This window comes from Sceloporus occidentalis, unplaced genomic scaffold (genome assembly GCF_023333645.1).
Source record: "Sceloporus occidentalis isolate IW3139 unplaced genomic scaffold, rSceOcc1.0.p SCAF_2, whole genome shotgun sequence".
Classification (NCBI taxonomy): domain Eukaryota; kingdom Metazoa; phylum Chordata; class Lepidosauria; order Squamata; family Phrynosomatidae; genus Sceloporus; species Sceloporus occidentalis.
Genome location: NW_028316982.1, coordinates 64,007,314 through 64,028,569, shown reverse-complemented (window position 1 = coordinate 64,028,569; position 21,256 = coordinate 64,007,314). Strand labels below are relative to the sequence as shown.

Here is a 21,256-nt window from a genome sequence, read left to right as displayed (position 1 = left end):
AATGGACTAAGGCTTTCTAAATAATAAAATGCCAACTTGAATACAAGACATTCTGAAAAACCTGTAATTCTGGGCTTCTGTTATTTCAACCACCTCCTTTTTGCAATTTAAGGAGAGGCTTATTTTCATTTGTAAAGGAGAATTGTAATTATCTGGGAGCTGTAGAGGAGCAATCTACTATCACAAAAGATTATGTAATTTTTTTAAAAAGTTTGTAAGGTGTTGCATAAACCTGTTACTTTAATGCAATAATCCCCAAACTGTGCCCTTTAAGAGATTTTGGACTTCACCTCCCAGAAGGCTCAGCCATGTTGGCCAATAATCTGGGATTCTGGGAGTTGAAGTCCAAAATCCCTTAAAGAGCACAGTTTGGGGGCCACTGTTTTAATGGAACAGGCTTACAATAGCATTATACTTTCATTTGGAAATTCTCCCTGTGACATAAACTACTACAGGTAATTGACTGTTTCATTTAGGCTGTATCCACACTGCAGAAATAATCCAGTCTGACACGGCTTTAACTGCTGTGGCTCAGTGCTATGGAATTCTGGGAATTGTAGTTTTGTGAGACATTTAGTCTTCTCTGTTATAGAGCTCTGGTCCCACAACAAGTTACAATTCCCCAAATTCCATAGCATTGAACCTTGACAATTAAAGTGGTGTCAAACTGGATTATTTCTGCAGTGTGAATGCAGCTGTAGCCCACTAACATTTACCTTGTTACAGCACACTGAAACTGCAGTATCATTTTATAGTGCTTCATGTTGATTTGTTTCTGTATATTGTTTCAAGTGACATTCCTGGCTTTCCTAGTATAACCAGAAGCCTAGCATACTCACCGTAAATGGTGAGCTACTATCTCTGTGAACAGAAGAAGTAAAGATGCCTTGCCTCTACTATTGGGATAACTTTTGCACCTGTGTACCATGGACTTCAGCACTACCTTTATTTCCATTTGGGCTTAGCTTGCCTTTCCAGAAGTAATTTGGCTCTGATGGGACCAGCCATGTTTCAGAGGACAAGTCTATTCTCCATAGAGCAGCCACTCTGATTCCCTACCTAGAACAGAAAGGTTAGCTGGATGGTGGGCAGAGCAGAGGAGAACAGCCATTTGAGGGAGTAGATTGGGGTGGGCAAAGTGTAGTCCAATGATTTTGTGTGGGCCCCATCTCTAGATGGTGTGGTGAGGGTTTCCTCCTCCCTATTCCCCATACCCACTCAGGGTGACACCAACCTCAATGATGCCACTGCCACTGCCTTTCATCTTCTCTTATGTCTCCTAACTATATACAGTCGGCCCTTCTTATACACTGATTTTTTATACATGGATAAAAAAGTATAAATTTCAAATATCAAACCTTGATTTTCCATTTTTATAAGGGACACCATTTTGCTATGTCATTATATTTAATGGGACTTGAGCATACATGGATTTTGTTATACACGGGGGATCTTGGAACCAAACCACAGCGTATAACAAGGGTCCACTGTATTCTTCATCTCAGTCTCAGTTAACATCTTCTCCATTCTAATATGTAAGTTTATACACATTCTAATATATGTATATGTTCAGAGCTAATTTGCCACCAAGCCTGCTTAGAACAGAAGAGATCTAATTTGTTTTATACTTCTTTTTTCTTTCTTTTTTTACTTTCAGTATATCCCCCATACATGCCGAGAATCCAGAATAGTAAACATTCTCTAGACAAAAGACTGGTATTCATACAATGTTTTCAAAGCATTATTGGCTTTCTGGCTATTTTATTATCTCTTTGCCCTAAGTAATGCTTAATTGCTGATGCTACTAATCCATACAAGGCAGAGGCTATGTAGGTCATTATTGGATTCTTCACCTAGCTGAAGACTCAAGTCCCATCAGGCTCATGGCTTCCCAGCTTTCTCACTGACCAAGAGGAAATGCCCACTGGAAAAAAAGCCGTTGTTATATCTCTCTAAGTCCAAAGGTTCAGAATAGAAACCGGCCGAGGTGCTGAAAGAGCCACAGGATTCTTTTTTAAAACAGATATATCACGTAATTACATGCTGCTATAATGTAAAATGAAATGTGCACCACAATACCACAGTTTCTGCTCTCTTCTACTAGACATTTGGCTGAATATATTCACTGGATTAAAGGAGGTAGACTTCAGTTTATGAAAGCTCATGCTGCCAACTTCTTTCTTTCAGTTAGTCTCAAAAGTACTAAAAGATCTCTCTACATAAGTAAAGTGCAGGTATGTAATTTGTCTTTCTCAGTTCTGAGCAACCAACATTCCTTTTAAGGGGATACAAGAAGTACCATATATTATATGATCACACATTTCCAAAATCAAAAAGGAGCTTTGTGCCAGGTTAAAGAAAAAAGCATGTCTTGTATCTTTTGCCACAAGACTGACTCTTTATTGTCTGTTTCATTTACACAGAAGCTATTCCTAGTTTGAGAGCAGTGTTTGTTATATGAAAACAATCCTTTTGGTTGTTTTGTGATTACAAGTAATTTTATGCTCTCTCTCCTCATGCCTTTTTGAGAAAAACCAAAAAGCTAAATAATAACTTCATACTGAAGGTGACAAAATGCTTTAAAAATAATATTAATACTTTTATTTTATTTTAATAGTTTGTGTGTTACAGAAGGTTATAGCTGCATACTTAATGTAGATCATAATTAAACATTAGCAGTTGCAGTGTTTGTCCTTTACTAATTCTCCCAGTAAATACACATAAAGTATAAATGATGGAGATACTATTTCTGCACTGCTAAAAAATTAAGACAAGACATTTCACATTGACTTATGTCAGAAATCTATCATTACTTTCACATTTTCTTTTCAGTTCATTGTTGGAACAATTTCTGATGTCAGTGCGTAAATTTTTGCAGATTGGGTAATAGTTTGGTAATGGAAAGAAAGAGGCAAAATGGACAATGAGAATATAAGAATTGAGAAGTGCCATGAATGACTACCTTGTGGAAATTGAGATTGCAGCACAGAAATGGACCTTCACACTTTTGTTCTGCAGCTTCATAGTATTTCTGTCTTTGCAAATCTGATGGCAGGCACCCAACACTGGCACCACAAAACATGTTTAATTCCCACACTTTATTGTTTTTAGGAGGGCGAAAATACTTAATCCTGAAGTCTTGGTAGGTACAGAAGGTGCACAAGGATGCTGTGGCACTGTCCTGCACCACAAAGAGCTGACACAGTTCTCAATAAACTTCTGTGGCAGCCATGATGACAGCAGCAAATTCAGTGCCAGCTGTTGAGTTTCAGAGGTGCAAATCCAGAGTGGTCCAACACCTGGTGGAGTGTCCTATCTGGCACCTAAATCCAGGATACTGCCCACTCTTTCTTTGACTGGTAGCAGCTACATAACACCCCATCTTTATGTCCTATTGCCATCTCCACTGTTACCTCACAATTTAGTCAAAACTACATAGGAGTCACAATTTCTGAAGTGGGTAAGGGTGGGGGCTCCCCTAGTAAGCTTTCTTTGTCATTGTTAAAACTGTCCCAGAATCTCAGGTATGCCCACCTAACAGGGTTGTCGTTTTCCTATTGTTGCTCTTGTTGTGTTGCTTCAAGTTCTTTGTGACTTATGGCGACCCTCAGGTGAGTGCCTGAAGTTTTTGGGGGGTTTCTTGGCAAGTTTCTTCAGAGGGGTTTGCCGTTGCCATCCTCTGAGGCTGAGAAAGTGTGACTTCCCAAGGTCATGCAGTGGGTTTACATGGCCAAACAGGGATTGAACCCTGGTCTCCAGAGTCATAGTCCAATGCTTAAACTATTATGCCATTAAGAGAATAAAAATGAGAAGAATGATCAGGTATGCTGTTTTGAAAACCGCAGAGGGAAGGCAGGATATAAATGCAGTAAACAAAGCGTAATCGGAAACCTGCAGCATGTAATAGGGACTGGAACATTAAATTACAATCACCAGCTTCAAATTGGGTCTGATATGAGGATGGCATTGTCACAATGTCTGGCCAAATATTTTGATATTTTTATGTACAGTGGACCCTTGTTATCCGCTGGGGTTTGGTTCCAAGATCCCCCGTTGATAACAAAATCTGTGTATGCTCAAGTCCCATTAAATATAATGACATAGCAAAATGGTGTCCCTTGTAAAAAATAGAAAATCAAGGTTTGATATTTGAAATTTATACTTTTTTTAACATTTTAAAACTGTGTATGCTTGAATCCGTGTATAAAATATCTGTGTATAAGAAGAGCCGACTGTATTCCTCATTTCTTGGTTTTTTAGTATGTAGTGTGATGAAGAGTTCCAGAGTTAAATAGTTTGTATACCCTTGTGCTGTATTGTTTGTTCCTAATGAAAGTCTTAGTCAACAGTGAGTTTTAGGTTTGTTACTTTTTTATTGATTCAAACTAAAAAATCTCACAAGTCTTTTCTTCTATTAAAAAAGAAGATAGACACAAATGAGGTCTGCCCTTCCTGGTGGTCAAAGGATGGTTGTGCACTACATGCAGAGCATGGCAGGGGTTAGACTAATTAAGTGAAAGCCCTGGAAATAATGAAATTCATCATTATGTTATAAATGACACTGTATTGGTCATTGCTACTAATGATACAATAGTTATCTTCAAAGATGGTAACAACTGTAACGCATTGTAGGATTTCTGGGCAGCAGGGTGCAAAGCACACTGTGACCAGAATGTAGTCCTTGCTTGAATTTTACTTCTCATTTTAACCTTCTTTTAATTAACTCCACAGGATGCCTGACCCATATTGTTGATCCTCAGACTTTACATTTGCCAATTTCATGCTGTCCAAAAGGTATGAAGTTTCTTTTCTTAACAGAAATTAATAGTTGTTTACATTATTTGGACAGTTAACTGATCCCACTAGAATACTGCTTGCTGCATATACACTTGATGTCTCAAAGGACACTAAAGATCCTTCTAGTTTCACTTTCTCCATGGTGATTTTTTTTATGTCTTCCTTTTCTGTATGCTTAATAATTCTGTCTTTAATAGTGGATCACATCAATTTGTCTGTTATTCTACCTGGATCCCATTTTAAGGGTTAGTATGAAGTCAACTGTTTTTAAATTCTCTAGTACTAAGGCTGACTTTTAGGAATAATTTGGATTTTTATTGGAAAAAGAGCAGTACCATATTTATGTTTCTAAAGAGCTCTTGGGTTTGAAGTCGTAGGCGTAATTTATTTTAAAGAAGAATGATGAAAAATAATTCATTATTTTTTCTGTGATCTCTTTATTCTGCTTTCACTCACTGGGGTCTTACAGATCTCTTTGGTAGGCTGTTCTCTAGGATGGGTGTCATTACAGAAAAAAACTTATTTTTAGTGACAATGTATCAATATTTATAAAGGACTCTGGAATAAGGCTTCTAGTGATGAATGGAGCATACAGGAAAGATGTTGTCATGCTCTTAATAAAATGCTTCTCAAAAACAATTTTTTTTGGTACAGTACTTGTCTTCTTTTCATCTGACATCTGTTTTTCACGGTTCTTTGTACCTAACATTGTCCTTTCATCATTTCTGTAGCACAATGTTTCTCTTTCAATTGCAGCAATGTGAGCAGTTATAAGAGAGCCAGCACAGTGTAGTGGTTAACAAATCTTGCCAAGAAAACTCCACAATAGGTACACTTCAGGGTTTCCATAAGTCAGAAACGACTTGATAGCATACAACAATAACAATTAGGTATTTCAGTTCAGGTATTGTACTATTTTAAAATACATTTTTAGAATTCGATTAAGACATTCTTGTATTTGAATATGCTTTCTAATTTTCTAATGTCTAATTTTCTCCCTTTTAAGGCTGGCAACTATTTCATCTGAAGCTCTGCTTGCCATTGATTGATTCATGATCTTCATGGTTGAGGGTTCATTTCTAAATGTTTGCCACAGCTACAGATTCAGAGGTAGAGGTCCCATCACTATTATGGGGCTTGAATCCTATATTTTCAGCCTTTGCAAGACTGTACATAAAGGACATATTAGAAATGAAGGAGTCTAAACAGGTTCCAGGTAAGGGCTAATTAAGTGGGTGCATAAAAATATTACTGTTTTTTAATGAAAAGCCTCAGCTTGCCTTAGTCACCTTCCTCAATAGGGAAAAAAAGAAAGACGGAAGGAACTTTATGAAATTAGTTCTATATATCTGCTTTACATCTTTGACTCCCATAATAAAATTATCTTGCCAAATTTCCAGTTCATTGTGCAAAATGCATGGCTATTACAAAGGACTCCAGCAGTTTCTGAAGGGAAAATACCTTCCATTCCATTCCAGGGATATGGCAGTTTTCTAACAATCAAATCAAAGTATATTGAGGCTGAAAAACCTGTTGAAAAGCAAATAGCTTTGATGTTATCCGGTTAGTCTGAAGGAAAGGTTTAGAGAGTCCCAGAATGATTTAGGAACCCAGGCTGATTTTGGGTTTCAGTGTCCATCATCCCAGCCACTATGGCCACTGGCTAAGTAGGATGCTGGTTGTAGTCAAAGATAATCGGGGCGGGGGGGGGGGGGCTGCCAATAATTCCTCTCCCCCCAGAATTGACCTCTGTGGCAAACTCTAAAAGTAGTCCAAGACAAAGTATTGAGACATAGTTACTGCTGGGCAAATGAGGCTAGGAACTGTTCGCTAAGGAAATTGCCAGCTAAGGAGGTCACTATTTTAACAACTGTTAAAAAGGTGAATAAATGTTTATTGAAACAACATGGATCAAGCTTTAGCTATTAATTAAAAAGAAATACCACTTTACTTTTTAAAAAAGTAAATACATTCTGATTGTCATAAAACAAAACAAAAAAAAAAAAACAGAAAAAAGATGTTCAGTCCTCAGTTTGTAAAGAGAAGAGTGAAAAACCAGTTTCTAAACATGCTTTTAAAAAACATTTTGATTTCTATGTGTCGGCATGTACACCTTATTTTTCTTTTCAGTGTGTAAAGCAATGTGCTTTGTTTGATTTCCTGTGCTGTTCTGGGTAATATGACCCATAACTCTTCCATGGAAGCCAAGGGTTGGTTTTTTAGGGCCCATACAGAAAGACCAAAATAAAGCTGCTTTGGGTCACTTTGGAGGTATGCTGTTTAAATGATGCATGCATCCTAAGAGGTCAGAAGCTGCGCCAAAGTTATGCTGAAGTGCTTAGGACTGGAGCAGGGCTTTGGCGTGGCTTCTGGCCTCTTAGGATGCATGCAGCATTTAAATAGCATACCTCCAAAGTGACCTGAAGCAGCTTTATTTTGGTCTGTCTATATGGGCCCTTAGTTCTCTTTATTACACTTGGGCCTTAAGAGTCAGAAGTCAAACTAGATCAGATCAAGCAAAAAGAAGTCTCAAAATTTTAATGTCTTTTCCAGACAGTTTTCCTCTGGCCATTCAATCAAGGTGATAAGCATCAGAAGTGCTGCTCAGGTAAACGTATAGACAAGTTACCCAGGGCAGACTCTATTATTGCAAGCAATCAGAGTAAAGCCTCTGCTATCCATCAAAGACCTTAGCTCTTCTCAAATGGTTGAGAAGGAGACCTAATTTATATGCAACAGCTGCCACATAGAAACATTTCCATATCAATCCATATTGTATGCAGCTGGACACAAATATTTGCCATATGGGAGGCATTCACCATTGAGGAGAATTTACAGTATATTTTATATGTTTGAGTCTGAGATGCAGAACAGATGAAGGAGACCATAGTGTTTGTTGTCACATTGTAAACCTGAACCTTGTTCCGTAGCAAAAGTTTAAGCCATATTCCATGGCACCACCACATGTATACCAGAAAAATGAGTGTGTACATTTCAATCAAACATTTGGTGTATAATATAGACTTGTAGAAAACTAAACTTTGTCTCATACTCTTTGATTTTTTAATTTGAGAATTTAGCCCAAAATGTAGGACATTTAAGGTCCTATATTTTTCTTAAATGTCCTACATTTTATCCTACATTTGTCCTATATTTTGGTCTAAATGGCAGCCCTACATATGGGAGGTATGAGGGAAATGCAATGTGAAGTGAATGGAATTTAATTTCACTGGAAAAGGTTATGGCTGGGAGTTGCCAAAAGCATTTATTCTCGGAAGTCTGTCCTAATAATATATCTATTTAATTTAGCTTCTTCCTTCTTGCCAGTAAGCTGTTTCATTGATACATCTCCATAGCATGAGTGTTTTTAGAACTGTGACTTAAATTTGAGAAATAGGAACTTTAACTTTCTTATTGGATGCTCATACAAGAGAGTGGGATATTTACAGTCAGGACTTTCCTTAATTACAGTAACTAGAACTATAGTGGAATGTGTATAGGAATGCAGTGTGTCGTACTGTGTAGATGAGATGGAAGACACTGATAGTTGAACTATATTCCCACTATAATCCTGAACCTCTAAATCGCACCACACAAATGTGAGACCAAATCTGACCATGATAGTCTGATCAAGTCTGAATCTAGTCTGACTCAGTCTGCAGGTTTAGTTTGAAGGATAGAAATTTAATCTTTTGATCAAAAGCTGATATCACTGATCAGATATTTTGATTTAAGCCTGAAGGAAACTCATAGTGTGAAGTAGTTGAAGCTAACTGACTAAAACTAGGTACAACTAGGTGATACAGGGAGGATTGGGTGGATAGAATTAAATGAAGAATGACAGGAGTTCAAACAATCAAATCTAGAAACATACTATTTCTTGTCTTTTTAGGTATTTTCTTTTATAATAGGCATCCAATAAAGCAAGTGGATATTCTTGGAACTGTGGTTCTAATCAAAGAAAGAGATGCCTTCCATACTTATGGAGGTAAGCATAATTTCTATTAGCATATTTCTTCTATGCTTATGTTCTATGAGTTCCTAAGGTGGGATATAAGAAAATAAAGTAATAATAATAATAATAATAAGTGGCCATTAATACCATAAAGTTGAAAGACCATTGATTGAACAGCTGGGCTATTTTTGAAAAGAAAAAAAATCGTCATAATTTTTAGTGATGTATAGCATAGACTTGCTCTCAATGCAGTCTTGAAAGATACTCAGTACAGTCTTGAAAGGAAAGCCAACATTAGCATATATTTGAAAAATGTCTTGTGGCTGTTTGTAAACATTTGAAACATGATATTATGATACACTTCTGTACATATGAACTCAGAAGTAAGCCTGTTGTAGTTCAATGGGATGCACTCCCAAGTAAGCGAGCATAGGATTGTAACCTTCCTTTTTTATAATTTGTCGATGGATGTGGGACTACCTAAAGGAGAGTAATTTACACTGAATCTGAGATAATGGTTTCAGTTCTTTCCTATAGACAGACAGAAAACCAGGTTGTTCAAGGGGCTCTGATAAGAAGAAGGAGAGCTTCTTGTGTACAACAAACAGATCATAAACTCAGCAGTACCGCTCCATTCCAAATTCTTCCAGTTCTGTTGAATCCTTTCAATTGTGTAAAGTAGAGCAACAAAGTTCTGTTCTTAACTTTTTGAAGGGTGATACTTTTAAAGTGATTATTGTTGAGAGGTCAGACTTGGGGGAGGGTTACCTAAATCTGTCACATGTACTTGTATATAAGCACACATAGGGATGTAGGAAATGACTTTATGTTGCCTCGGATCATTGGTCCATGGAGTCCATTATTGTCATTGTTGGCTAACAGTCAGACTGACTCTTTTTGTATGCAGGAGCTTCCATGCTCTGTCCAAAAACAGAGTGAGGAACTGGCTACCTGCCCATTCTTGTGAAAACGATGATTTGTTGTTGCTTATTTTTGTTTAGAAGAGATAGACTGTGCCTCCATTTTCTTCATATCTATTTCTTGTTATCTGTCCCATCTCCACAACTCAGCATGTAGAGACCCCTTTTCTATATGTTACCTTCAGCAAAATCACACCAGTGAAATGTCATACAGTATATTCAAAATGAACTTAGCAAAAGCGTTGAGTTCTCATCACTTCTCTCCTCCAGATTGTTCTCCTGTTCTCTGTTTCTTTCTCTCCATGTTCAAACTATTCCTAGTTTCCTTTTCAGGCTTTGTGCCAAACTACTCCTCCCTGTCCTAGCCAGAGGCAAGGTGAGCTAGCTAAAATGAGTTGCAACTTTCACTTATGTCTCTCTGTTTAAAGTGAAGTTGTGCTAGCTGGGAAGCTAATTGGTGAGTGTTGCATCAGCTGGATCAAGTGCCCAAGACTACTGATGCATGATATACTCCTTTGCTTGGAAGGAAATTGCAGAAGGGAGGGAATCCTTTCTGTACTAAACAGTCTGGATTGTTTATCTTAAAAGTTTTTTAAAGGAGATTACTTGTTGCAAGCACTGATTGTTTAGCAGTACATGGTTCACACAGATAACAAACACAGGCTTGCTAGGTAAGACTTGGTTCATCAGGCCACGTATCCTACTGCTGAAAATGATCAGTAACTGATTTGAAAGCATGGCTTCAAGTAATGTAGGTAAGTACATTAAGTAAGTAAGTTCTTTTTAGATTGTAAGCCTGAGGGAAGGGAACCGTCCAATTAAAAAGATTGTATGTAAAGCGCTGTGTAAATTTACAGCACTTTATAAATAAAGGTTAATAATAATAATAATAATAATAATAATAATAATAATAATAAAGTAGTGTCACAAGTCTAAAAGGTATTATAGGTTCTTGGATAGAAAGTATGGATAAGCGGTAAGCTTCCAGTGGGTGCTGGAGAGTGACAGTGCATAAATCCTATCATAAATACCATAAATCCTACATATTTAAAATGAAAGCTTTTTCTTCTGCTGTTCATCTCTTTGATTTCTCTTCAAACTGTTGCTATTTCTGGATACTGTCTTGTACCCAATACAGTTTACATGCTAAATAAATATAATTGTTACCTATCTTGTATCTGTTTTGGGATGCATAATTAGTGTTGGATGATTCAACAAAGGACTTGTATGTAGTGTTTGTGTTTCTGGCTATAAAAGAATACAAAGGATGGGCATGGGAGTGGACAGCAAAGGCAAGAGCAAATGTAAGCCCATAGCAGTAAATTAAAATGAATTTTAAAAAATTGGAATCATAGCCCAACACTCAAACAACTACTCCACACTGGCTCTTAAGGGGGAAGGTTGCCATTGCCTTCCCACAAGACAGAGAGTGATTTGACTGACATCATCCATTGGCTTTCCCTGGCTGAACAGGGATCTGAATCCTGGTTGGCCATAGAAACCCACTGGCTGACCTCAGCTAGGTCACTTCCTCTCTCAGAGGAAGGCAAAGGAAAACTCCCTCTGAACAATTCTTCCCAAGAAAACCCCATGATAGCCTTAGGGTCACCATAAGTCATAAATGACTAGAAGGCACACAACAACAAACAACAGATAGAAGAATGCCAGTAATAATAAGCAGAATAACTTTATCACAGAGTAGGGAATGTATTGTGCATCAAACATTAAACCTGCCAAAACAAACAAAACCCATTTTCTTTCTACATTTTTATAGCCCAGTATAGTCCCAGATATCCTCTTAACCCACTTCTTCATATGCAGAAACCTCTTTTGCCACCATGCAAGGGCCATAAGTGAAAGAATTTTAGAGGATGAATTGTGTTATGTCTTGCTTACCTGGATGGCAGGTGAGCAGCTTTCAATCATTTGATGTCCTGCAGCACACAATAACAGTTGAAATTGGGAAAAGTGATGGGAGGTTTCTGATAGTCATTAAAGATATGTTGTGCTACTTAGATAGTAAAAAAGAAACACATTGCCGAGCAAACGTGTTATGTGGCTTGGTAAAAGTTAATGTTTATGTCCTGTTGCTCTGTATTCTGGAAAGGTAAACCTTCACTACTCTATTGCTCTTTTCTTTTAGTGGATGATGGCACAGGAGTTATAAGATGCATCTGCTGGAAAAATTCACTGGCAGAACAGAAATCTTTGTCAGGTAATGTTTAGATCTATAACTACTTGCCTTCAGCTTTAGCTTTCATAAAATATATCAGAATATCTGTGGTTAGGGCTGTTTTTAGGTGCTTATTGCATTTTCCTGATTTCAAATTTTTCTATACACAATGTAATTACCGGTATGTGAAAATGTAAACAAACGACTGCAACAGCAGTCATTCACAGCTAATGGCTCTGGCTGTCACCTAGCTGATCTTTCAGTCCAAGCCTTCAGTCTGGCCAAAGAGGCTTCCTTTATTACATCTCCTAATGAATATCTTCATCTCTGATATAGGGAGACATAAAAATGAGTGCATGTGTGTATTTGTTCACCAATAGATCTCTTTTGAAGCTGACCAAATTATCTGAGATGTGTTATACTCTCTTGAATACAGCATGCTCTGGCTTCTTTTTGCATGGCTGTTCCATTGTGTGGATTTTTCTTCTCTCTTTATCTCTTTACCTTTTAATGGTCACAGATGTCTATCCTCAAGTGGTGAATTTCTGTTTGTAGAAGTCCATGCATATTCATAATCTGAGCACAAGTTTGGGCTAAGTGGTGGAAAAATAAATAGGCATATATTTCTGTACTCCAGGCTTCAATGCAAATGACCCTATTCTGCTGCCCCAAAACACATATTACATGAACAGATTCTCTCCTACTTTGTCATACTCTCTAGGTCAATCAGTTTGAAGAAGAGGCTGGGTAATTCAGTTTGAAAACATATCAGCACATAATCATATAGAGCCTTGCTGATCACCTGTCTTGAACTCATTAGGCTTTATTTCTTCTATTCTTAGACACTTCCTGCTGTCACAGTCTTCCCCTTCTATCTGTGGTTGTGCCATCAGTGTGTTGAAAATAATGAAACTAATAAAGAAAAAATAGTTGCTCTAGTTTTCATACTGAAAGCTTTATCAACACACAGTTGAAATCAGATTGCCAAATCTGAATCCCACCTACGGTATATATCAGACATCTGAAAGCATAATAATGCATTCAGTTATATTGTGAAAAATTGATAGTATTTAATGCAGAAGTCTCCTGCTCTTTGACATCACCTTAGACCTAAAATTTAATGTCCGTAAAAGTCCTCATGGAAGACACAGGATATTAATTAGTTAGCGTGTTCTGAGAATTTGTTCAGGTAATTTTTTTTTCCAGATTGCAGCAATTAAAGTTTATACTGTTCAAGATGAAAAAAATCTGAATTTTAAATTAATAAGCATGAAGGTCTGTCAGAGGGTATTTGTATCTTGGCAGATTTTGGTTTGCTTCTAATAATAGCAAGATTCCTTTTATTTAGTGTGAGATTTGCTAAGGATATTTATATTTTGTCTTGAAGTTTGAATTATAGAACAGTGGCATGATTGCTGCATTTTAAAGTAGCACTTTCTAATATGCATTCTGGCTTGAACCAATATCAGCAAAGTTACTCTCGCTATGTGGAATAGAACAATAACATTCAAAATCTATGGAACCGTGATACCTTTATAGGGCCAACCAAAATGCATAAAATATATGTCACAAATTTTCAAAGCTCCACTGGCTTCTTCATCAGGTAAAGGTGTTAAAAATTGACAATGTTAGTCACATGCCTGTATTTTCAGATGGCAGCATGAGGCTATTTTTGTTTGTTGTCAAAATGTCAAGGGTGGTGGTGTGCTGAGTCTGGATATCTATGTAGGCAGGCCACTCCTTTTTCTGGCCCTGTGTTCCTAGGAAACAAAGTGTTTTAAAGTCTAGGAAATTTAAATTCAGTTAGCAAAACAAAATGTCCTGGATCTTATGAGATCCAGGACATCTCAGTCCTTTGTGAAGTCACAAACCCCTTTACTGAGCAATGAACACAAAATCTCTCAAAAAGCCTCCATGCTTTTGCAGTAGGAAAATTTTAGGTGCTGTTGGGTAAAACATGCCAGTTGAAGTCCCAATTATTTTGAAAAAATAATTATTTTAACCCTTTCTTAGAGGCAGAAACCGCAAGTACTAAAGTCCCAGTCCATTGGCTCTCTCTTTTATTTGTGGCTAAAATGCGGTATCTTCACATCCAGGAAACATATCCAGGGGTAGTCGTGTTGACCATATAGCAGAGTACAATAACATCCAAAATACACAAAACAGTGATACCTTTATTGAGACAGCCAAAATGCATAAAATATGTCACAAGCTTTTGAAGCTCCACTGGTTTAGGGGTTTATTGCACTGACTTTGCTCCCGCAATACACGCATGATGTAAATTTACGAAGGCAGATATTATCACATTTCCCTGTCTCTGGGGAGTATGCAGCCTGTTTGCAACCCGGGCTTCTCTGGGGTCCTCCCATAAATATTCAAGAACGGGATTTTCCCGTTCTTGAAAAAATGCAACAGAAGCCCAGATTGCAAATAGGCTGCATACTCCCTGGTGATGGGGAAATGCAATAAGATCTGCCTTCTTTAAGTTACATCCCACATCTATCGCAGGAACAAAGCCAATGCGATAAACTCCCTAGATACTAGATATTGTCAGATCGATTGTGAAGAAAAAGGTGTGTTTTACCACTGGTGAGATTAAAAGGAACATTGATTAAGAACAGAGATGTCCCTCAGCTGAAGTTAACCAGATAGGCTTGAATGTGTTGGTAGTTGCTGATTAAATACTTAGATATTTATTTGGCACAGTGCAAGTGGTAGAAAGATTCAAGTTTTGGATTAACAAATTAAAAATACATTCTTGGTTTCAAAAATTAGTAAAGGTAAAAGGTAGAGGTAGTCCCTTGACATGAATGTTGTAACTGACGGTAGAGGGCAGTGCTCATCTCCTTTTCTAAGCCATAGAGCCAGTGTTGTCTGAGGACTGCTCTGGTGATCATGTGGCCAGCATGACTGCACCAAACACTGTTACCTTCCCACTGAGAAGTGGTATCTATTTATCTATTTGCATTTGCATGCTTTTGAACTGCTAGGTTGGCAGAAGCTGGGACTAGTGATAGAGCTTACCCCATCATGCAGCACTTGGGCCTCAAACTGCCAGCCTTCCAATATTCCGATCATCAGAACTGGCGTCTTAACCACTAAGCCACCACATCCCTACCAAAAATTAGTACTTCTCGGGAATTGCTTAAATAGTTATACTTAAGTTATATCAAACAGTTGTATACATCCCTCAATATAGAGAATGTAATATAAATCTCAGGCTTCCTTGGTGGCTGCTTCCATTCTCTGAAACTGCCTGTCAAGATAGTGACACTAGCTCCCTTTCCTGTTTCTTTTCCACTGGTATCAGATACCCTCTTTATTCAAGTGGGCTTTTGTCAACTGATCTAATTTGCTGTGGAAGGGGCTTTTAACTGGAAGAGTACTGTATTTTTATTTAGTGGAGTGTTTTAATATTTTCATTTTATATAAAATTGTTCTCCCACTCATGAGAGAAAGGTGGGATATAAATTAAACAAATGACAGAGCAACTAGATTTATTATTACATTTCAGAAAATATGGCGATAGAGAGGTGAGGGGCAATTATTTCGTAATGCTTGCTTTCTTTTTAAATTTGAAATGACTTCCTTTTCTGCTGAGTCCCAACCATAGTCAGTGGGGTCTTCAGCATTTTCTTTTATTTCTCCTCCACTCTTCTTCTTGCTTTGTTTGCTTTTATTTGTAATGCTTCTTAGGGCTATTGCTACAAGGCTTTACGAGCGAGATAAGTTTGTAAGTGTATGAAAGGCAAAATAATTATGGAGCCATAATGTTGCAGAATAGAATAGAATAGAATCAAATCATAGAGTTGGAAGAGAGCTCAAGGGCCATCCATCTCAACCCCTTGCCATGAAGGAACACAGAGCCAAAGCACTCCTGACAGATGGCCATCCAGCCTATTTACAAACCTCCAAAGAAGGTTTCCAGTGTTGAACACCTCTTACTGTCAGGAAGTTCTTCCTAATATTGAGGTGGAATCTCGTTTCCTTTAGTTTGCATCCATTGCTCCAGGTCCTATTCTCTGCAGCAGCAGAAAACAAGCTTGTTCCATCCTCATTGTGACACCCTTTCAAATATCTAAACAGGGCTATCATATCACCTCTTAACCTTCTTTTCTCCAGGCTAAACATACCCAGCTCCCTAAGTCACTCCTCATAGGGCATGGTTTCCAGACCCTTCACTATTTTGGTCATCCTCATCTGGACACTCTCCAGCTTTTGTATGCCTTTTAACATCCACGCCATGTTGGGCTATATCTGTTATGATATCAGAGAAATCCTATTAGCTTTTCCATTCAAACTATTGTGACTAAAGCAACAACATGTGAGATTTATTTATTTCTCCACAGATTTTGAATCTCTTCCTAGCACTTCATGTAACTTTGATCTAATGGAACAAATAAGAAAGCTCCAATTGACAGTTCATCAAAAAACAAGGTTGGAAATTGGTGATCTAGTCAGAGTTCGCGGCTCTGTTCGGATCTACAGACAACAGAGAGAAATCAAGGCTTCTGTCTATTGTGAGCAGTTACTCTATCAGCAGTCTGCTTTTTTATTTGACCTTTAAAGTTCCTACAGTTATAATCTACATTTTATTATAAACTATACCAAGGATTTTTCTTTCAGAACTGAGCCAATTTGGATCTCTGATCCACACCATTGAGTACAAATGTGAACAGCCTCCAGGTCTTGCTGGGTGTTTTTAAATGACAGCAGCCTACACAGTTCAATGTGTAAGGTAACAGCTCGACTCTCCAGAATCTGTCCTAGGCTGCTGCCACACTGCAGAAATAAAGCAGTTTGACACCATTTTAACTTTCATGGCTCTGTACTATGGAATTCTAGGATTTGTAGTTTGGTGGAGTACCAGAGTGCTCTGACAGGGGAAGCAAAATATCTCCAAACCTTCAAAACTCAGAATTCCATAGCATTGAGTCATAGCAGTTAAAATTAAATGAAACTGCTTTATTTCTGCAATGGGGCAGCTGCCCTAGAGGTTCAAATGCAAGTGGTTGTATATTCCCATCCCTGTCCACTACTGCTTACTAAGTTATAAGCAGAATGTACAAGTAGGCTCTAATATTCAGAAGTAGTGAACCATCTCTGGGCTTTATTCTTTAGTATGCATGAAATAAAGCAACAAGGATGCTGTTACAACTAGCAACTCATATTTAGATGTTGAATTATTCATTCTTTGTATGCCCTTCTCATTTCTTTTCAGATAAAGTTGATGATCCTGTTTGTGAAGTTCAGATTGCAAGGATGTTAGAACTCCCCCGCCTATATAGAGATATTTATGACAAGGTCTTCCAGATCCCTGAAGAAACAAAGAGGTCAGTCAGATGATTTGAGAAACCACGCTTTACATCAGGGATGAGCAACTGCAAGATGTTGAAAAATGCACTGCCCTCCCATGAGAACCTGGCTAGCTGTACCCCCATACTCCCTCCAGTTGTGTGTGTCCTTCCAATGATTCCCCCCTCTAAATAGCCAGTAGGGGCTGCCAGAAGCTCTGGCCATTTTATTGCATTTCAGGCCCTTTTTGCAGCCCTCTCTCACATTTTTCAGGTTGAATATGTGTTTCTTCCAAATGGGAAGGAACCAGAAGAAGTGCTAGTGATATAAAAATATGTTGACACTTAACTGGCGGGTAGGTGGCGTGGGGACTCTTGGATAGAAGCTGCAAAACCAGGTTTGGAAGCTGCAAATGCCCCATGGGCTACATTTTCTTCAGCCCTGTTTTACATGAGCCTGAGCTGCTGACAAACATGAAATTCAGATTTTTGTGCTGGTATGGTGTGTTGGCATGGTGGGAAAGGCATGAATGTAGGATATAATCAGAGGCAAGGACAGGAACATGATGAGCAAAGGATGGCAAGGTTGTTTCTAGAGCAGTAAGAGTTATAGAATGGGAGGGAGTCAGGTGCCATCAGCAAGCACACATTAAAGTGGCCTCTCCATATCTATGGATTCTGTATGCACAGATTCAACCATCCATGGCTTGAAAATATTTTTAATTCCCCCCCCCCCAAAAAAAAAACGCAAACCTTGATTTTTCCAATTTATATAAGGGGCGCCATTTTACTATGCCATTGTACATAATGGGATTTGAGTATCCACAGATTTTGGTATCCATGCAGGGTCCTGGAACCAAACTCCAGTGGATACTGAAGTCCCACTTTATTATTATCTGGAATGTTTAACAGTAAAGTAACAGAGGCTGAAGTGAAATGGTAGTCATTCGTAGACTCTGATTATGGAGTATGCTTCATGTTGCTATAGTATGATGAAACTAGGTGCAGTATTGCACAGGAAAATCTGGTGCCACCACCATTCAAAATGTTGTGGGGGCAATTCTTACACATATGTTGTTAAGATCACAAACCTTTGTGTGACTAATACAAGTGATTTACATTTCTGAACTGACATTAAAGCCAGTGGATTTGGATAACCATCAATATCGTCTCTATCCATTTTTAATTTAATGTATTTTCTGTTGATAGTAGCCGAGGTACAGCAGATCTGCTGGGCTCTGCCAATGTTCTAAGTGAAAATATTAGAACTTTTCTATTGAGGAACAAGATTCAGAGTTTCTATAAGCAGGAGTTGGAAACAGTGGAAGATTTGGTAGCTGTGATCAGACAAAGTAGAGCAAGCACCACTGCTGAACAAGTGAGTAAAAGTGACCATGCAAAGGAATTGATTTCATTTCAGGTCAACTTGAGAATGTAATACAAATGAATTAAATAATAATATGTGCCATTATTTCTAGTTTAAGAAAAATTAATTTTTCACAAATTAAGGGTATGGGCAGATGCTGTAAGACTTTTATCGCCAGTTATGCAGACTGAAAACTAAGGTGGGATACAGACCACCCCTTTGAGGCGGCCTGCACCTGCCCCTTTCCCCTCCGGATTGGGGCCTGGGCATCCGCAGCCGCAGCCCCAGCGGCCCCAATCCGCCCCTTCTCTAGGAAAGGGGTGTCCTTGGGGCTTCATGCACCAAGGACACCCCAACAGCTGCGGGGAAGGGGAGAAAGGGGCCGCTACAGCCCTTTCTCTTATGCATTGATGGCACGGCCGTGTAAAGGCTGTGCCAGTGATGCATGCGGCAAAAAGGAGTTCCGTTTCGGAGCTCCTTCCCACGAAGCTGAAAGAGTGCCCCAAGCGCTATGCAGCGTTGCGGGGACATCACACCTGCGTCATGCTGTTTGGCTGCAGCACGGCCGTGACATTATAATGGCGGCGCCTGTGTATACATAGCACTGCCATTATCACGCCGCTGAGACATGCTAGGGTTGCGGGGTGTGCGGAGATGCCGCCCTCGGGCAACCCTGGCATGTATCCAGGCTGGCGCAAAGCGCTGGTCTGGAAAGCCCCTAACATCTTAAAAGGCAGTAAAAGCTTTGATTCCTAGGAAACTGGATGAACTATCAAATTTCACATGTGGCTTTAAATATATGCAGTAAATCCTGAAAGTAGTAACTATGTTAAAGCTGTAAAACCAGCAAAACTATGCAGCTTAATAGTGTCTCTTAACTATCCTTCAGCTTTAACTCACTCTGTCAGAACTATGTTAAGAAACTATACTGGAGTGTGGGAGGTCTCTTCAAGACAATGAATCAGTTGAGAGACAGGGCTGGGTAGTTCTGAACTTAATTAAGACAGAGCAAAATAATTTAGTCTGAGCATATTAAAAAAGATGAGGTCTTCTGTAGGAAATTACAAAGTGTATGTTGACATCTGCTCTGTATTATACATTCTTCTTGGACATTCAGGAAAAAAACTTGGAAGGGGGAGTTTGGAGGCCTCAAACCTTAAACTCTAATTGAAATCAGAGTTGTACATAAAGTAAGCGTTTGTTTCAGATTTGGACTGCTTTTCAGTGACATGAAGTGTCTGTGTTTCATTTGATTTCTGGTTAAATAGAAATGTGTTTATAAAAGATTCATAGCACGCAGAGAATAAGGCCACAAGCCAGATATCCACCTGGTGTAAATTTGAATAACTCCAATGGATGTGCTATTATCTATACTGGCAGCAGTTGAGGATCTGAGCTGTAAATATAGAATTATATAAAAATCCTTGCTGTAATGTTACAATTAATAACAAACATTGACATATAAATCTGTATCTCTTTAGATACATTATAGGTAAATACCGAACTGAGAGGGGAAAGGCAATATCTCTCTTGGCAAGTTTCCATTTGTGTTTAGCTACATTTTTGCTTAAGGTTATTCTTTAGAGTCTCTGTGCTGCTGAAGGGTATTTAAATCCTTCCAAAATGACTCACTGAATTGAAATGGTATATTAACAAATTTGTAACCTATTCATACTGAGTCCTGTGAACAACTTCTTAGTGGGCTGCTTCCTGGCAACCTTTTTTTTTTAAATAAAATAAATGCTTGCCATTGAATTTTAATAAAGCCAATATCTTTAGGTTTTAATGAGTACCCTGCTGGTCTGTAGTGCAGAATATAATACAAAAACATCAAACAGCAGAGACCGAATCAGTTTCTCAAACTAGCTGCCATAATAAGTAAGTCTGGTGAAAGTTAAAACTCTCCCTAGCTATTCAGCTCTGTGGTTTAAGGTCTATGTGGAGCAGTTACTATGGTCACAAGGGAATAGTGTTACTTCAGCCACATCAAATCCCCTTTGACTTCCCAATGGCATTCATGTAAAGTATAATCATTAGTAACCCTGTCTTAAAACTGCAGCTCAGTTAGACACTTATCGCATAACTCTAACAAGTCACATTCCTCTGTCTCAGCAGCTCACTGGTAAAAATGAAAAAGATCTTCCCAGTTCTCTGTGCATCTTTGACACATTTACATTTACTTTGTTCAGGCCTTCCAGTTCTTAACTTAAAAAGAAAATCATGTGGAATCCTCAATACCAAAGCAAGGATAGATAGCAATAGTTACCATTCCCATTTAGTTAGATTCATTGCCCTAGTCCACAGGACTATACCCTGAAGGAACTTCAGAGAACCTAATTTGGTTAAAAGGTGACCCCTTCTAAACTCTTGTAAGCACTTACTGGTATATACTCCTTTCTACTTACCTTTTGCTTCATTGTTTGGATCAAAACTTTCAACAAGTTAACTCATCCTTTTCAATTTACCATTGAGATGAGCAGAACCTCACTTAATAATCATACATTGCAAGCTGATGTGTGTGTGTGAATATTGGACGGAAGCTCGTCTTCCCTTTGCTTCAGTAGGGAAAAGATATTCCAGAGACAAGGAAACAATTAAGTCCTTCCTACAATTTTCTGAGAATAGCTTCTCCTTTCTGTGTCCTTCCTAACTGCACATTATAACAGCTGCCAGAGAAGTATGTTTTCTGCACGATGTAGGGTGCTGCAGATGTAGATGCTAGGAAAAATGTGGTGCCATCTTGAAGACTCT

The 21,256-nt window shown here is 38.4% G+C and overlaps 1 protein-coding gene across 13 annotated transcripts in view; it reads left to right on the top strand.

Annotated features, from left to right (window-relative positions):
* LOC149318480 (CST complex subunit STN1-like) overlaps positions 1 to 21,256 on the top strand; it is a 39,230-nt gene that overhangs the window by 9,031 nt on the left and 8,943 nt on the right. For 5 of the 13 annotated variants that reach the window (XM_089509814.1, XM_089509811.1, XM_089509819.1 and 2 more), the window contains 7 exons: positions 4,732 to 4,794; positions 5,804 to 6,013; positions 8,690 to 8,785; positions 11,816 to 11,887; positions 16,195 to 16,365; positions 17,067 to 17,178; positions 18,349 to 18,517. In XM_089509814.1, coding sequence (XP_089365940.1) covers positions 5,881 to 6,013; positions 8,690 to 8,785; positions 11,816 to 11,887; positions 16,195 to 16,365; positions 17,067 to 17,178; positions 18,349 to 18,517 — 753 coding nt within the window. In that variant the 5' untranslated portion in view covers positions 4,732 to 4,794; positions 5,804 to 5,880. Of the gene's footprint in view, positions 1 to 835; positions 1,073 to 2,118; positions 2,235 to 4,731; positions 4,795 to 5,553; positions 5,702 to 5,803; positions 6,014 to 8,689; positions 8,786 to 11,815; positions 11,888 to 16,194; positions 16,366 to 17,066; positions 17,179 to 18,348; positions 18,518 to 21,256 lie in introns of those variants that run through there. The other 8 variants (XM_089509815.1, XM_089509810.1, XM_089509820.1 and 5 more) reach the window with 7 other exon arrangements.